This window comes from Coenobita brevimanus, chromosome 97 (assembly GCF_032717465.1).
Source record: "Coenobita brevimanus isolate Jiangsu-jjx chromosome 97, ASM3271746v2, whole genome shotgun sequence".
Lineage (NCBI taxonomy): Eukaryota > Metazoa > Arthropoda > Malacostraca > Decapoda > Coenobitidae > Coenobita > Coenobita brevimanus.
This window is the reverse complement of record NC_137050.1, coordinates 559,831-579,373: the sequence shown is the minus strand read 5'-3', so window position 1 is coordinate 579,373 and position 19,543 is coordinate 559,831. Positions and strand designations below refer to the sequence as shown.

General features: G+C 42.4%; 1 protein-coding gene across 1 annotated transcript in view; it reads left to right on the top strand.

The window, feature by feature from the left end:
- The first annotated feature begins 472 nt into the window (after positions 1-472).
- Positions 473-19,543, top strand: part of LOC145413757 (uncharacterized) — a 125,855-nt gene continuing 106,784 nt past the window's right edge. The window contains exon 1 of the mRNA XM_080283414.1: positions 473-1,261. Coding sequence (XP_080139540.1) covers positions 473-1,261 — 789 coding nt within the window. The remainder of the gene's footprint in view (positions 1,262-19,543) is intronic.

Here is a 19,543-nt window from a genome sequence, read left to right as displayed (position 1 = left end):
AAGATGTAGTTACAGATAAAACACTATGAACAGACGAGATGTAAACTTAAATGTTGATTACTGGACCAGCTCCGTGTGACAGAAAATACACATGTACCACAAAAAATATTGTTTGAAAATTTTATGAACAGAAAAAGTGCATGTGACAGAAACGATGTAAAGTAACTAGTACAATTGTAGTTTACCTGCAATAGTCAGAAAAAAAGAAAATGAAAATATACATAAATAAATAATGTAAAAAAAATGTTTTCGTATAGTTTTTATCATTAATGTCAGCTTAAATAAATAAACAAATAAATAAATAATGTGAGAAAGTTCGTTTACGTACACTTTTCTTCTATATTGGTGTTCGAGAAACAAAACAATAACACTGTGAGGAAACTTATGTACGTCGATTTTTTTCTACATCATGATAATCACGAAAATGGAAATTCTGGAAACAGAGACGAGGAGGAAAGTGGCATAAGCGGGCATGGAGGCGGTGGTGGAGAGGGGCAGGGTGGCACCGGATGTTGGAGATGTGGGTAGCGCACTGGGCATGAAGGAGGCCGAGGTGGGTACGGATAAGCCGTTGATTACACCCACGAAACCGCTATTTACACCCACTGACCTGACCACCCCGCTACTAGGAGGGACCTGGGGTGGTGGCGGTGGAGATCTGCTGGTAACCGAAGGATCTGTGGACATGGGCGAGACCACAGACATCACCAAGACGCTCATGGAATCCTTAAATATCAATTTCACAGCTTGGGAAGGCGGGGTGCTACCGGAGGAGGACTGTGCCGTCTTGAAGGAACTAAACTATACCTTCGAGAACCTTACCTGCCTCGGCCACGCCCCTGTGTACACGCACGAGTCGCAGGTGAGGACAATCGTGCTAGCCGTAATGGCGGTGTTGTCCTTGGTAGGAAACACCGCTACTATAGTCAGCATCGCCAGGGAGAAAAGGCGATCACGCTCCACCGTCTACACGCTCATTCACCACCTCTCTGTTGCTGACTTGTTTGTGACTTTCGCCTGCCTGACCACGGAGGCAGTATGGACCTTCACAGTGCAGTGGCTGGCCGGGAACTTCCTGTGCAAGGCCATAAAGTACCTGCAAATGTTCAGCCTGTACCTATCCACCTTCATCCTGGTTCTGATCGGCGTAGACAGGTTCACGGCGGTGCGCTACCCCATGCGGCGCTCAGACACTCAGAGACAGTGTTCCTACGGCATCATCTTCGTCTGGGTGCTGAGCGGCATCCTGAGCATACCGCAGGTCAGTCTAATTCTGTTGTACACACGGAGAAATAGAACCTATAGATGGAATGAAATTAAAAATTTTGCATTCGCTCAGACACTCGGCGACAGTCCTCATACGGAATTATCTTCGTCTTGGTGTTAAGCGGCATTCTTAGCATACTTCGGGTCAGTCTTGCTTTGCTATACACGCACAGAAAGCATCACTTGTGGGCGAACTGGATTAAAATCTATTATATTTTCACAGAGACTCGGCGATGTGCTCATACTTCGTCTGTGTGTTAAGTGGCATTGTTAGCAAATCGAAGGTCAATCTTATTTGTTATAGAAAAGGGATAATCAATGGGTGGACGGAGACAAAAACTTTTCACACTAAAAATTTTAGTTGGCTGCATCATAACACAGCTGCTTTCCAATTACAAACTTTTTTCCTGCAACACACACACACACACACACAAAATCTTGCTCAATGGGATCCAACTATATAAAGGGGACATGAACAAACGACCGATTTTTCTGTAATAAACCCTTCATCACGAAAATATCGTTGTCACTGTTAATTACTGTACAAAGTTATGCGATAGACATGATTGTGTGCCATTTACCCCAATAATCTTTTTACACCGAAATCCGATAATACCATCACGCTATCGCCGCCTCATAAGCAGGCAATATAATCAAGGGTGAGTGATGGCTTCATAACGTTGGTAATATAATGTGACACTCCACCACACAAGGGCCTTTACACGCGGCCCATTTTTCACTTCTTACTATGGATGTCGATAATGTTCATGCATAGCGAGCGAGCGAGCGAGAGAGAGAGAGAGAGAGAGAGAGAGAGAGAGAGAGAGAGAGAGAGAGAGAGAGAGAGTGTGTGTGTGTGTGTGTGTGTGTGTGTGTGTGTGTGTGTGTGTGTGTGTGCGCGAGAGAGAGATAGAGAGAATTACTCTGAAGCAACACCATACCAAATCAGACGCACTCTTTATACAATGCAAGAACATCTGCTCTCTCTCTCTCTCTCTCTCCAACCACATTACCCCATCATCCCATCCCCTCATAAAACCCGAGAATAAATTGACTATCGCTCTGTTATTCCGTGTGAACAGATAACTGCCTCCCTTCACTCAGTGGCTGCAGTGAGCTCAGGCTGAGAAATAGACCACTTGAAGATTGATTACCTGAAGCCGCCGGAGATGCATATTTTAGGAATGTATTACACACCTGAGAGTGGTATAAGTATTTTCTGGTAGTCTACTTCCATGCAGAATTAAAGGAAAGAGGATTTTATGAAATTTCTTTTGTATTTTAGCACTATAATTATGAAAGAGGAAGATGCTTTTTCATATGACATAAGTTCTCATAAAATAAACAGTCGCGTATTCTCTCAGATCTTCTCTCTCTCTCTCTCTCTCTCTCACACACACACACACACACACAATAGCTACTATAACTGTGACAGCAGATAGTCTGCAATGTTCTTCGCTGCATATAAGGACACGGTCTCCGGAAAAAAAATGGTTGTCAGAATTAATCCTTCTCCATGCTGGCAAAGTATAATGGAGAGAAGATTTCGGATTCGAGAGCACTTCGAGTTCAATCAAAAGTGTTACAATGGCAGTAGTTGTAACCTTAAGGTCATTTGAACATCACACCCGGTGGACTGCAGGCTTATGATGCCCTCCTACAGTTAATCCTCCTCCTTTCGGGGATAGGGAGGATGTTGAGAGACGTTTGTATGATCGGGCAGCGGAGCAAACCGGTTATAATCTGTGCTACCGTATGAAGGCACCCCTCTCCAGAATCTTTGAATGTATGAATCTGTACCATATGCAAGCGGTGTTAAAAGATAGCGTTACAAAACTGAGAGCATATGCAAGGACATACTACCAAAGCTTTTGCTAAATTTTCACTGGATAGATTCCTTGTTTTGCCTTCTCCAATCCTTTGTTTCTTTACATTCTCATTCCAAAAAAAAAAAAAAAAAAAAAAAAAAAAAAAAAACAACAATGCTAAACGTTCACAATTTCCGTCCTAGTTCCCTACAGCACCATTCTTCGCCCTCTTTAATTTTTACAAATGCGGAAACGAGAGAGAGAGAGAGAGAGAGAGAGAGAGAGAGAGAGTGTGAGAGAGAGAGAGAGAGTGTTTGTGTGTGTGTGTGTGTGTGTGTGTGTGTGTGTGTGTGTGTGTGTGTGTGTGTGTGTGTGTGTGTGGTTGAGTGCGTAGGAGCTAGGCTAGGCTGGGAAGGGCGCAGTCAGACCACATCTGCACAATTTGCATGTAATTAAGCACACTCTTGACTTCCTCTGAGGCCTGGTTATGAAGTTTAAATCACTGCGAAGGGATGAAAGGGAGGGAGAAAATCAGAGAAAAAAGAGAAAAACAGGCGGAGATAGAAGAGGAAAGAAAGACTGAGAAGGAATAAGAGGAAAAACTGAAAGAAAAAGAAAGCCTACGAAAAAGTTAAGAAACGAAAGTTACAAAAAAGGGAAAAAAAATGACTGGGAGAACAAAAACAGGTTGGTAATTAGGAAAAAGGAAACATCTGAAAGTATGAAAAAATAATGACAATCGAGGAATATTGATTGGGCTGGAATACTGACTGGGTTGGAATACTGACTGGGCTGGAATACAGACTGGCAAAACGGAATAATAACAGACTCGGAGAAACAATCCTCATGAAAAATAAATAAATATATAAATAACGTGGCAGAAGGGAAAAATGAAACTGAGAGGAAAGCAGATAAAGACGTGTCCGACAGAGAAATGAGGGAAGGGAAAATAAGAATGGGAGAAAGGAAAAAGTAAAACAAAACTCTGAATATGGGAGTACAAAAGGTATAAAAAACAAAAAAGAAAAAGAAAAAAATTGAGAAAAATTATGATTATATATATATATACTCGTGCATATATCCAAACCGACAGCATAGACAGACAGACAGAGAAATAGATGAGAGCTACATACATGACAGATGGGTAGGTAACGCAATTTATAAAAAAAAGAAAATCTTACTTCCTTGCTCGTTCCCCTATCAGCATTATGTACGGTTCCTCCCTTTTCCATCCTCAGATAATATTCAAATGGTAGCTCTCCTACCTTCCACGAAAATCATATAAGAAAATGAAGGTCGAATAAGTCGCGAATTTTGAGATAAATGTTGGGAGATGATGGGAGATGTATTCAGGATTCCGGGGGCTGAAATGGTGTGTAAAATTAGTTTCTGGTACCATTTCTCAGGTCTTTTTCCTTGCCTTCCGACTCGTTTCACCCTATCCAGTCTTTAAGTGCGGAAAAAAAGACGTAAGAATGTCGATGACGATAATGAATGTATCTTTTCTTAAAATCATCAAGGCTTTACCCTTTTCTCTTTTTCCCTTTCTTCCACCTACTTTACTTTCTTCTCTCCTCTCTTCCCTCCTACTCTCGCTCCCTCTTTCCTCCACTTTTCCTTCCTTCCCACCTCATCCAATAATCCAGGCAATCGAAGCTCCCAGAATCCCCCTACCAAAGCAAGAGACACGTGTAGCTTCATGGAGGGTGGGAAGGGGAGTGGGTGGCTGGGGAAGTGGGCAGCAGGAGGAGTAGGTGGTAGGGTGGGGGGAAAGGGAGGGGAAGGCAGAGGGAGAAGGAAGCAGGGGAGGGGGAGGGAGAGTAAGGAGGAGAGTTAGGCAAGGGGAGAGGAGGAGGGAACACAGAATGGGGTGGCAGGGGCGACAGAGAGCAGAGACAGCAGGGAGGGTGAGGCAGAGGGGAGAAGTGAGACAAGGAGAGAGGGGGAAGACAGAGGGAAAGAAGAGGTCGAGGAAGAGAGAGAAGGGAGCGTTAGAGGGAGAGTGGGTTGGGACACGGGGAGCAGGAAGAGGCGCAAGATGATGTAAGTGGAGTCCCTCAAGAGGCCTCGGAGAGCAGCTGGTAATGGAGATGAGAGGAGTGTTTGAGAGAGAGAGGGAAATGAGGATAGTTGGGTGGAGAAATGAGGGAGAGGAGAGTTGGAGAGAGTGCAACGGAATACAAAGGAATGCACAGCAATATGTTTGGTATAGGGAAGCTTGAAACAAACCAAACAATTCAATCAGTTAAAGACAATGATAGAAAAGCAGGTAGTGCTGGAGGAAGCGAGGAGTGCAGGAGGAGGGGGGGGGGACTGGAGAGAGAAAGGGAGAGTACATGAGAACGGGAGGGGGTGCAGGGGATGGGGCGAGTGCCGGAGAATGGGGGGGTGCGAGAGGAGAAGTTGGAAGGAGTGTGGGAGAAGGGGGGTGGTGTGGGATAGGTGGAGATCTGGGGTGTACGTAAGGGGAGTTTGGAAGGGGGTGGGTAAGAGAGGTGAAGGAAGAGTGGAGGGTAAGAGGGTAAATGCGTGGAAGCTTAAAATACTGATCGCGTGGTCAGTCTACGCGGCAATCATTACTTGCACACTTAGACCCTAATTAGGTATTTTTGCACACAAGCTAATACCCGTACATATCCCTGCACAATTACTAAAAACCAACGATAAGTACTCCATAAACATCAGATAAAAAGGCTACACATAATACTGAAAATTGCAAGCATACACACGTGGCACAATGAGCAGTGTGAGATGCATGCCCAGCCTTGGATCACTCAATCACATAACTGCACACAGATTAATCAACTTCACATTATATCTACTTCAAAATCCAAAGACTGGCACCACCACGTCTTGAAAATAAATTATTTAACACCGGTAGGTATGCAAATTAAAGATAATTATCAAAAATTAAATACTTTACAATAACTAAGATAATGATGACTGAGCCTCTCCACATAACATCCAGCTAAATATCTGCAAATTTAGAATATGATGCTTGACACAGAAAGGAAGGTAAGTGCTAATTATCACCAAAAATGCTCATTAACTAGGCAACGACAAAAATGGCCGCCCTTACCGGCGACGCGGAGGTGGCCGGCCAGTGCACCTCGTCTCGTTCTGACACGAGTTTGACGCCAATTCTTCGAGTCGGACTCCACCACCTGGCCACCAGTGTCCACAGGTCTTCGTGTTGTCGGAGATCACACAAACGCACATGCAAAAACACAAAAATCACTCGCAAAATAAGACTGAACGCTGCAACAACGCCGCTGCTTAGAGAAGCTGGCGGCTGAGTGAGGCGGGAGGTGATGGGCAGGTCAGGGGTAACAACAATACCGTGTCAACCACCGAACATCCGCACCAATCCCGCACCACATGATCTCAGCATTCTAACTCAATCCTATGGGTTACTAGTTCATTTCTAAACATATGCGATATATTTGTGCATAATCTTACTAGTATCTCATGCCTAACAGAACTATATGCCAAAATAAAATAAACAATACTAAGTGATCGCTTTCTGATGGCATCCGAAAAATTGGTACCCTTGATCTACGGGGCAGGTGCAGCAAAGGAAACTGAGTTGTTAAGCGCCTGATTTAGAGCACGGATAGTTAGCAGGTATAAGCCAGTTTTCCCGTGTCCGTTGTGTATACACTGTATTTTTACACATACGTTATTATATATCAAGGAGTTTTTAGATATATAAAGTAAATCATAGACGCGTGCATTTATACAGACTAGGCAACCGCCTGCCCAAGCAAAGGGATATGTGGGAGGTGGTTACGCTAAATTACATCTGTTTCGTATTGATTCTTTACTCACTGTGGAAAAAAGTATACACTTAGTGGTGAGGTGTGAACGATAAAATAGTTCCTGGTCACTTGATGGAAGGCAGGGTTGGAGGAGGACGTGAGCTGAGGAGGTGAACGATCCAGATGAGACTGAAGGGAAAAGTGATGAATTATGAAGAGAAATGAGAATTAGAGAAAAGAGAAAAGATGATTTGAGGGCAAGGGAGGAGAAATGGGGAGTTCAGGAGGGAGGAGAGGTGAGGAATTAAGATGGGAGAGGAAACGAATCTGGAAGACGGAGGGAAATGAGAAGAAATATGGAGAATGAGAAATTAGGAAGCAAGGAGGAGACGATAGGAATTACAGAGAATGGAGAAGAGAGGAGCAGAAATGAGGAATTAGAAGAGAAAACTGGTGATTCAAGAAGGGAGGATGGGGAAGAGTTTCGAAGTAGTGAGGAATCAGGAAGAAGAGGGGAGACGGGAGGAATTACGGAGGAGGGAGAGATCATGACGATAGAAGCGAGGAAAGGCCAAGAAGAGGCAAGCTGAGAGGAGAGAGGAGTATTGGAGAGGTCTGAGAGATCAGAGAGGAAACAGTGGAGGGAGGGGGGAAGAAGGAGGAGGGGGAGAGAAATGGAGATGAAAGGAGAGGAGAGTCGGAGGGCTCGAGGGAGGAAAGGAGAGCTGGAGAGAAAAGTGGAGAGAAGAGTTGGAGAAAGTGTGACAGAAGGAGAGGGAGAGGAGAGGTGGATGGTGAGAAAGAGAGGAGAGTTGGAGTGAGAGAGGAAGAGGAGAGTTGGAGGGAAAGAGGAAGAGGAGGGCTGGAGGGAGAGAAGGAAGGACACGAGATTTAGCGGGAGATGGGTGGGAGAGGAGCGTTGGAGGGAGATGCGAGGGATAGGAGAGTCAGAGGGGGATGCTGGGAGAGCAGAGGAGGAAAACGGAACGGAAAAATAGTGGAATATGTAAATGAATGGATGGAATGATGGTTAGTTAATGGACTGTTAGATAACTTCTGAACTCTGTATCCTGTCTGACTAAAAGGGGGGGACTGGTTTGTGAAGTGCCGATTTCTAGACTGGGGGACTGACTCGAAGGTTGAGCTTTGAGACGGACTGGGTCTTTGATATTTCTCGTTCACTGGTTAACTAAGAGAACCTCAATGACTAAATGGGGCGAAACTGGAGAAGAGAAATGGAGTGCTTTGGGGGTTGATTGATCAGTTGGTTGGCTGGTTGATTTGTTGTCTGCTTGGTTGACTTATTGACTTGCTGCCTGGTTGGGTGATTTATTGACTGGTTGATCGACTGCGACTTGTGGCTGTACTCTAAGTGGCCCTGGAGATTTCGCACATCCCCTGCCTTGGCGATTTATTCTGTACTTTACACATCAATATCGTCTTATATATTATTGATGCAAACAATATCAATATTAAAACAATAAAAAATACCTTACAAGAGAATGCCAAGGTGTAATATGCAAAATAAATCGTAAGTAAGAGGTGTTACGAAATTCCTCTTACTTAAGAATGCCGCTCTTGGAAGCCATGTGATAAAAAGAAGGAAAAATAAAAAGTTCGCGTGGAAAGGACGCCGAATAATTACTTTATCGTACAGAAGGGAGGTAATTTGTCAGTGGCTGAGTGGGAAAATAACCTCAGTGATTTACAGGTGAATAATTTTCTGATCAATTTAATTAAGTGTTGGCCATACATTGCACTAATTAACTGATTGCCTAATAACTCTTTACATTACCCTTTCCAATAACATGAAGTCTTTTTTTATTAATTGGGGAAGAATGCAGTCACAAATTAACCGAATTAATTTAAGTGTTGCTCATGATCTGAATGAACTGAATGATTCCCTGATAATGATCTAAATTACCATTTTCAGTACCATGACGTCCTTTTTATTTCATTAAGCTTTATAACTGCAGAATATATATATATACAGTAATGAATTTTGAATTAAGTGTTGGCTAAGTTCTGAACTAATTATATTGATTACCTAATAGGTGTTTCTATATCTACCCCTCCAATACGATAACGTTCATTTTATTTTACTCTTGTTATCTCCATACGAGTACTTTCAACTCGAGAGGTCATTTGAACTGGGGGGGTAGGATATAGCTTTCAAGATCCCCTTCATTACTCGGGCTTTCTCGTAAGTGGATTAAACTGTTTGAAGAACAGGTTACTCATATTCAGAAAATCGTATATCAGGCAGCTGGTTCTCCCCTTGTCTAAAAAATGGGTTAATCACATCAGAAAATCGTATATCAGCTGGTTTTGCCCTCACTGCCACGACTGTTCAGGTTTATTGTGCTGCTTCTCGGGTTCCAGGATGAGTCCATTACGACATATCACCCCTGGTTATGACCTAAATGCACTTATTACTCTCACAAAATGGATTAAAATCTGGGCTAGCGGCAAAACCTTTTTTTTTTTTTTTATAATTTACTTTTTAAAGAAGCGGTACAAGGGTTGGATGCTTAGCTTTATGGGACAATATTATGAATGTGTCATGGAAGGGATTATAGACAGACAGACAGACAGACAAACTCAGTGTTTATTTTCTTGCTTGTGTGCTTTGTGTGTGCGTGTTTGCTTAGTTCGTAGTACTTCCGGTTCAAAACAAAAACTTAAATATCACCGAACAGTTTCATTGCTGTGGTTTGGGAATGACAGTGAAATGATACGGCATTGTAACCCTTCAAGCAGGACCGCCTCTTCATCGCACAAGTTGCTCTACTATAGAATGTGACCCTTCGCTCCCAATACAAAAGACGACAACCCAGACTACGATAAATTAAAAAGCTCCATCAAACTAACCTCTACAACAAACAAGAGTTGAAAGAAAGGCCAAGAAAAATCTTGCTTTCTACTTTGCATATGAAATTAAGCTAGCAGATAACTCTCATAAAAACTGATGTAAAATTCAGGACAACCCGTTATTTTTCCACGAGAAAATAAATTATTCAAACAACACATGTACAGACGACATGCCTTTCCTCTTCCTAGTTCAGTTTTGTTCCTTTCCTCTTTACTTTTTTCCCCCGCTCTCTTCTTGATTTTAATATTTCTATATTTCCATATTTCGTTGTTTCTCTTCCCCCATATTTCTCATATTCCATTTTCTTGTCTCACCCTTGCCCACCCCTCTCCTTCCCTCGCCTATTTCCTCTCACATTCTCCCGTATACATTTCAAACGCATTTCTGTCATACCTCTCTCTCTCTCTCTCTCCTCCCTGCGACATGCATTTCCATGAAGACATTCAATTTCATTTTCCTGTCTCATCTATGTGACTTTCCCGAGTTCACTACTCTTTTTGAATCTATTCTTTCAAATATCCACTCCTTTAGCCAATAAGCCATTCATTTTTTTATTCAATTCGTCCAATCTCCACACAAATAATATTCAGCTCTGGAGATTGATTTCGAAAAGGAGAGGTCTGACATAGCCTTCATGTATTTATTCCTTACAAGAAGTTTTCAAGAATGTAAATAAATCCGTCCGAAAGTGGGAAAAATAAAAACAAAAGACGTCACATGACTGAATAGTTAAGCCGCGGTGATAGTCAAGCTTTAATTACTTCATCATTACCATCCAAAGATAATTATATTTGGTAAAGTGAAGCCTATCTATTATGATAATTTCTCAGTACTGGTGGAACTTTAGTGTATAAAAAAACTAAGCCAGAGACTCAAGGGTTTGTCATATAATTCTCTCTCTCTCTCTCTCTCTCTCCTATATATAGCCTGGGCTTTTCTTTCCTCAAAGGGTGAGTCTCTGCCTCCCTTTCATTAGCGCCAGCATATGTTCCATTTTTTACCCCTGGAAGAAGCTGCTAGAAACCTATTATTAGAGAGAGAGAGAGAGAGAGAGAGAGAGAGAGAGAGTTGGTAAGCATGTGCAAATATTAAACTCACTGCTAGACAGACCGAAACTATATGATAAACCACACGACGATCTACCAAACCCCTTCTCTGTGATGATATGATTTTTTACATTATTCGTCCCCTGCCTGCTAAACCTTACACACTCACAACTACTACTACTATCAGAAATATTCACTCCAATCTCTCATGTCTGTCATTACTTATCATCATAGTTATCCATACTTCCTTTATGCCTTACAATGACTTTCATCACCATTACCAACATCACTACCAACATTGCCACCACTAAAATTAAGAGCAGTAGCCTACCTCAATACCACTGACAACAGGGCAGACAATATAATAATGAACTACAGTCAGTTTTCTTTCACCTGATAAAGATCCCTAACATTTCCAGTTCAGTTAGTGGCCAAGTGTAGTCGGACCGGAGGATAGATCTGACTAGTAACCTAGGAGACTCGCCCCTACCACATAACGAAGGATCAGCGAATTTCATGCAGCCACGATTTAATATTAAAGTTATGAGTTACCCAGTTTTGCCATATAAAAAAAATAGACTGTAGTACCTCCATAACTATAATCAATACTACTACCATACACCACTAAAACACATCATCAGACGCAAAGCCACTTATCATCACAGTCACAATTATCATCACCAAATCTACCAATCAGAGCCACAATTACCTCAACCAACAATCATTACAACCACAGCCATCACAACCAATTATCACTAAGACCTTCATCATACCCAGTCATCACAACCATAATCATAACAACCAACACAACTACGATCTATAATAGCTAAAGCCAATCACAATTATCACAACCGCAATCCCCATAAACACAACCATCACAACCACAGTCATCGCAACCAAAACCATCACAACCACGGTCATCACAACGGCAATTTTAAAAATCATAATCATCACAGAAACAAAACAATCATCACACCAATCATCACAACCACAATCAACACACCAACTACGACCACAATCATCACAGTCACAATCACTACCTTCACCACCACCAGTCACAACCACTATCACCACCAATCACAACCACCATCACCACCAATCACAACCACCATCACCACCACAGCTACATCCACTTTATGAATATTAATGACCTACCCTTCTAATAACTAATTTAAAAAGCCGCGTCAAAAAAAAAGCTACATATTCAGCTTATAATTACTTCTGCCAGACATTTCATTTACTGCCTAAGGTAACTCAATTAACAGATTCTTTTATTTTTTTTATTCGCTTCTCATGTATCCATTAATCATTGCTGACTTACCTTAATTAATACTTTCAAAGTCGGGAAAACTCTAGTAATAAAAATTGGAGTTAATATTAGATTTATTTTATTCACCTGAGAGTCTTAAAAGAAAATCTTACTGCTGTCAACACAACCCCTCCACGGTCAGGACACAGTATTCTAATCTAATATTAATGTTAATTTCCACGGTCAGGACAAATACAGCATTCTAATATTAATGTTAATTTATCGTATTCAGCTTAAAGTGAGTCATTAAAGCCTGAGTGTGTTAATACAGTCACCATTAATATTCTCATGCTTGGGAGAACTCTAGTTTTTCATTCCAGCTAACCTTAGGATGGAATGGAGAGACAGATGAGGGAGTATGAGTTCTAGGGAGGGCTGTCAAATGGCAGAGAACAGAGCGACGTGGAGGTAGTTTGACTGTTGCCAACCTTTACGGGTTTAAGGTGTCTGACAATTGATAGACAGAATGATAGTCAGGTGATTATATTTTTCAACTGTGTCAAAATACAGTGTTACTCATTCCTAATTCGTAACCAACTCACGTCTTATTATTATTATTTCTTCTCACTTCTTCTATCCTGGGATGTATTTATTATATTATTCCTGATGCTACAAGATCTTTTTTCTCTCCCAGGAAGACAACTGTATTTTCGTTACAATAGTTCGTTTACCTAAACTTGGTATAGATTTTCATCCTTTTGCAGTTTATTTCCCGTGGTTCACTGGCAGAATAATACAACAGATCTACATCATTTCCACGGCACTTCCTCGTGACTATCATCACATTCCAGTGCTAATCTACTGCTACAACTCAGAATTCAAGGTGGAGAGATGGCAAGTTTAGACCAGGTTAGAGTGAGAAAGGGTATAGCAGACCATCATCACTCAGTTTAAGAGTGCACCCTACTACTAAATGGGTCTTTGATATCTAACCTCCCCAGTACGTGACAGTCAAAGGAAATACTATTCTTGGCTTTTCAGTCTGATATTGTGCAGGCCTCTAGTTCCAATCTCGTCTTTCACGGTGACAAATTTCTCAGGTTCCCACTTCGACATTACACCTTACTCTCTCACTCTACTTCAAGTCTAGTTATAAGGTTATCAATTTGTTCACCAATTATATGTGTGTGTGCGTACGTATGTATGTATATAAGTATGTGGGTTTGTTTGTTTCTATGCATGAATAAACGCCTCCTTTCATACGATGTTTATCTCTCATTAATCACCCTCCACCCGACCCTTGCCCATTTTCATTGCTCACCCCCCCCCTCTTCTCTCTCTCTCTCTCTCTATCTCTGTCGGAGAGAGAGAGAGAGAGAGAGAGAGAATGTGATACTGAAGGACCTGAGTCTGACCTCTGCTGACGTCACCTGTGTTCCCTTGTATAGATTCCTGACCTGTGTGTCCCCATTCCCGTCTCACCCTCCATTAGTGCCCTGATACACGATCCAATCCTCTTGGACCTCTTTAGGTACGTAAGGTATTCTATTACACCTGTGCTTCTACATGTGTCTATAGCTTCGGACGGTCCAGATGATGATTTTCAATACGAGACAAGAATTATTTTTTCTATCGCTAACTGCACTTCAAACACACACACACACACACACACACACACACACACACACACACACACACACACACACATCTATTCATCCCCTTTTACTCGGGCAAATCACTCACCAGCCAGCCAGCCCAAATCCCACACAAATGCGAGGCTAATCCATTACCACCCTAAACGCGCTAAATATAAATCCGAAAATCATCGCTTGTTCCGGGTCTATGCTCAGCTAATTTATTGTCGTACTTTTTCATTTACAAAACATGGCCCCATTTCTCTCACTACGTACTGCCTGCGTGGGCGGATAAAAATTTTTACCTAGAGATTTATAAACGTTTTCGCTTTCATATAAATTTACGAAACGCGGCATTGGGCATTGCTTGGATGTGAGACGTGAATGTATTTTAACCCTAGTACGACGTATATATTATCTATATATTCGTCTTCCTGTGGCCTTTTTAACTATCTTTCTCTTCCTCTTTTTCTTTTCTTCTCCTCCCTCTCTTCTTAGTCCTCTTCACTTCGCCTTCCTCCTTCCTCTCCCTCTCCTTCTGCTGCTCCTCCCTCCTCCTCCTCTTCCTAGTCCCTTAACCTCTTCCTCTTCCTCTCCGTCTTCTTCTTCCTTCTCCTCCCCATATTTTTCTTTCTCTTTCTCCCCTCCAATTTTCACTTCAATAGGAGAGGCTAATAAATGTAGTGTATGCATGGGGAGAGCCATTCATCTTTTGCTACAGGTTGCTGCCTATTCATCACTCTGACACATACGCTCTCTCTCTCTCTCTCTCTCTCTCTCTCTCTCTCTCTCTCTCTCTCTCAATTTTCCAACTCAAGCATACACATTCTTCCGGCAATCCCACTACTCAAAAATGCGTACTAAAAAAAGGCTAAAAGTGGTACACACACACACACACACGCACACACACACACACGCACACACACACACACACACACACACAAGGCCTCGAATAATAAATGAGCAAAGATAACAAATGCAAGAAAACATGAAGAAAACTATTTCAAAAGTGAGGATAAATTATTTAGATACGGAGGGACAAGGAAGGGACGATAGTGGTGATTATGCTTAAGAGGAGCAGGGATGAGGAGAGAGAGAGAGAGAGAGAGAAATATACCCTCTTACTTTAAATTCACCTGCTCCTTTCCTCTCATCTTAGAAATCACACGCTCCCCAACCCACCATCAAACGACAGTTCTATGACAGCCAGTCGAACCCAAGGCAACTTCAGGTACGACCAAGGAAAGAGGATGTGTGTGTGTGTGTGTGTGTGTGTGTGTGTGTGTGTGTGTGTGTGTGTGTGTGTGTGTGTGTGTGTGTGTGTGTGTGTGTGTGTGTGTGTGTGTGTGTGTGTGTGTGTGTGTGTGTGTGTGTGTGTGTGCTGGAAATCCATTCAGGGTGGGGGGGCCACTGGACTCTATGTAAGGCGGCCATTGCCAAAGCGCCTCAAATGGGGGAAAACTCTCGCCTTAAGGAGATGATAACGTGGATGTGAAGGAGGTGTGGATGGAGGAAGAAGGGACGAGAAAATACAGTCGTGTGGAGGAAAGGAGAGAGAGAGAGAGAGGAAAATGAGGTAGTTGTAGGGAGGGGATGATGTTAATACACTATATTATACCCAACGGGAATGCGAGAATGAGGGGAGAAAGTCATGATATTATTATTACTGAGAGGAGGAGGAGGAGGAGGAGGAGGAGGAAATATCTAGAAAGGCAATGTTTACGAGTTAATACATGCCATTGCCTAAAATTCCCTCTTATAAGGAAACACATATTTGCTTCCTTCTGTACTCATAAGAAAAAGAATTAGAGAACAAACAGGCTAGAGGGCACATTCGAATTGAACCCGCTTCGTACTCTCTCTCTCTCTCTCTCTCTCTCTCTCAGCCAAGTGCAGCTTTAACACGAGGTGAATGAGAGGTCAGTTAGGATTCCAGGAAAGCAAAAAAATGGCCACTAAATTCTTCCTCGCACTCTCACAGCTATGACAAGCAAGTGGAGGGGGGGAGGAGAAGGGAAGGGGAGAGGAGATGAAGGAGAGGGGGCGGGGAGGGAAAGGGGGTTAGGAATAGGGAAGGTAGTAGGGGGAGGGGTATGAAGAGGGGAAAGTGAGAGAAGGAGAGGGAGAGGGAGAGGGTGAGGGGAACAAGAGGGAGATGGAGAGGGACGAAAAGTGGTAAGATGAGGGCGAGACAGAGAGTAGAGAAGGGGAAGGTGACGGGAAATTATGTAGGAACGGGAGAGGTGGAGTGACAGAAGAGGGGAGGCACAAGGTGTTCCATTGCAGCATGTTTGATTCTGAAAAATCTGCTTTTTATATTACATCTTAAGGTCACCCTAATACTGGAAAAAGAATTGTCTGACAGCAACAGGAACGAAAACAAAAGAAACCAGATGTCATGATAAAGAAATGGCTTACTCAATGGAAATGTACATCCTGGTGATGTGGAGCTATGTGGCCGGGTAATGTGGTGCAAGGCGTAGGTTGGATATAAGTCCATTCGCCTCTCCTGCCTCAGTGCTGGAGTTTTAGAGGTTTCAATGAGACATAGTGGACAGAGACTCATATTATCATCCACAGATATTAAGCACCTCAGTCAAACATGTCCCATTCAATTGTCAATGAATCCAGAGATGAAATACAGTAAAGGCGATAGGATTTTGCAGTTAAGTGTGAGTTCCATTTTTTCTGGTGCATGTGTGTGGGGGAGGGGGTACTGTTTATAGCTATCTTCCCGACTCCGATGACTCAAGCATTTACATGATGCTTATAATTTGGTCTCTCTCTCTCTCTCTCTCTCTCTCTCTGGATAGATTTACCTCCAAAGTACCTCTCGGAATAATTAATCATCCAAATGTAAACTTCAGAGGGAACCATTCGTCTCTAGCTCCATTAGTGTCGTCATGTTCCTTCCTTCCATATTCTCTTTCCTTCTTTACTTCTTCCTTCCCTTTCTTCTTTCTTTTTTTCTTTCCTTCCTTCGTGCTCACTATCGATACATCCATTCATACTTGTGTTTTAGCTGGCTGTGGTGGCTTGCATCTTGTTCCGTTCCATTCCTTATGTTCTCTTTTTTCCCCTTAATCTTTCTCTCTCTGTCTCTCCTCTAATAGCTAGTATCTGTCTCCCTCTTTTTCTCCCCGCCCCCTACATTTCAGTGTACTTTTATCAGATACTCCCCTCGTTTTTTTTTTATACATCTTTTCCTTCTTTCATATCTCTTGTTTTGTTCACTGTCTTCCTTTCCATTGCATTTGTTTTGTCTCTCTCGTATACCCATTATTTTTTGTGTCTTTTTTCTCCTTCGCTTGCACGTCATCTGATATTCTACTATATCTTTTGCCATCGTTTCTCGCTTTTTCGCCAATTCTTTTGTCTTTTGACTTTCACGTCTAAAACATTTTTCCGTCTCATTCCTGACTCCATTTTCCTGTTTCTTTTCCTCCTCTTTTTCTTCCTTCCATATCTCAGTCTTCCCTTCATCCACATCCACTTTCCTTTTATATCTTTCCTCCCCTTTCCTCCCTTCCCCTTCCCTTCCATTTCCCTTCCTCTCTTCTCTATCCTTCCCCTCTCTTCTCTTCCCTCATACATCGTTCAATCTTGTTCTCCACGCTCCTTGCCTCTTCTGTCATCTCTCCTCTCCTCCCCTTCCATTCGCTTCCCTTCCCCTCTTCTCTATCCTACCCTTTTTTTTTCTTTCCCTTTCCATTTCTTCGCCTCAGTGTTTCCCAACCCATTTGCTCTTCTCTATTCACCCCTTCCCTCCCTTCATTCACGCCTCTCTATCTTGTTCCTTTCTCTCTTTACTTCTCCTGTCACCTCGCGTCCCTCCTCCTCTTCCTCGTTTCACCTCTACTCTACCCTACCCTACCCTACCTTCCCTTCCCTTCCCTCCCCTCTTTCCTTCCCGTTCCTTCCTTCACACACGCTAACTTATATTTAAGTCCTCCGCTCCTTACTCCCCCAGTCACCGCCACTCCCCTCCCCTTTCCTTTCCTTCCCTTCCCCTCTTCTCTACCTTATCCTACCCTACCCTACCCTTCCCACCCTACCCTACCTTACCCTACCATTCCGTCCTCCTGCTCCCCTTCCCTCTCACACGTTAACATATCTAATTCCCTCTGCTCCTTACACCCCCTGTCACCTTGCTTCCCCTCTCCTTCCCTTCCCTTCTCCTCTTCTCTGCCTTACCCTATCCTATCCTATCCTACCCCAACCTTCCCTCACACAGGCCTCGCAATATATCGTTCCCTCCACTCCTTGCGTCTCCTGTCACCTCGCCTCCCCTCCCCTTTCAGTTGAGTGTCCAAACTTTTCCTTTCAACAGTTTTTCCAACATATTCAACACTTTGATTAACCCCTTATAACTTCCACCAGCCTTTACATAAACCATCAGTAGCTATTCTCATTAACCTATCTATCTACTACCATCTGCAGCTTTCTACAACTATCTATCCCTACATAACTATATTTATAACTATCTATCTACACCTACCTACACCGCTGCCTGTTTGTACAACTTCATACTGTATCATCCACTAGACAACTATCTACCTGCATCTATCTACTTACACCTGCCTGGACAACTAGATCTACAAAATCATCTACCCTTCCCTATTCAACTATCTATCAACAACTATCTTTAATAATCTATCTACACACATATCTGTTTTCCATAAAGTCATGCCACAATAATTTATCAGAGGCTATGAATGAATGATACCCACAAAGTCAGATACAAACACAGCTTCAGTATGGAAACAGATATTTACCCTCATACATACATACATATATTAATACATACATTCACTCATACATACATACAGTATATACATATGCATTAATCACAATATAGTTTGCACAGCAGACACAATTATATTCACATATCCATGTACCTGTATAATTACTTCCGCATGTATTTACAATTCTACGTACGGTACAAATCAACACATAAAAACCACAGTACCAGTATCTAGAGTAATAGACCCACATACCTACACACAAACATCATTTACCTTTGTGGCTTTAATTTCTCCACTTGGATAATTCAGGTCAGTCTGAAAGTTAAAATATATCAAAGGCTGTAATTCCGTCCGACCTGTTTATACTTTTTTTTTTTATCGTAAATTCAGTAACGTCGTAAAGGGATGGCGTTCGGGCTGAGTTACCATCAAGGCAAGACCAGGTTTTGATCTAGTTAGGGCCACTTGGAATTGTTTGAGAGCTGTCTTCATGCGTCGTGGGGAAGCTGAGTGGAATTTAGGAAGTATGATTGTCCCAGTTTATCTCTTTGCCAATCTTTTTCCGGTAAATTAGCCTTTACGTTTATATATCCTATTGTATTTGTTCTAACTAAGGCCATTTCGAAATGTGTGAGAGCTGTCCTTATGGGCTGGCAGTAAGTTGAAGGGCATTTAGGGGATACCGTTGCCTCAATTCATCTCTGTTAGTTGTTTCTGGCATATCACCTTGACTGCCTACTTATCACATTGCATATCCATTTGTTAGGGTCACTTTAAGTTGTCTGAGAGCTGTCTACAGGTTTGCATGCAGACTGAGGGCCTTTTAGGAGTATCATTCCCTCAGGTTATCGTGTGTCAATTTGTTTCTCGTATATTAGCCTCTGCATCTTCCTGTATTTCTATTTGCTCAACCGCTTCGCTGTTGTTGGTGCACTGGGGTATTTTATTGAAGCTAATACCAAATGATTTTGTTACCGTGAGTGAAAGCTAAGCACATCAAAGGCTTAAAATCTAATCGCTTTCTTGGTGCGCTTGTAACTTCGCTTAGTCCAACACAAACGGGGCAGGGAGAGAGGAAAGGGACTGCGGAAAGGGAAAAGGAAGTAGGGAGCTGAAAGAAGAGTATAAAAGAAGAAAGACAGAGAAAATAAAGAAAAAAGGGAAA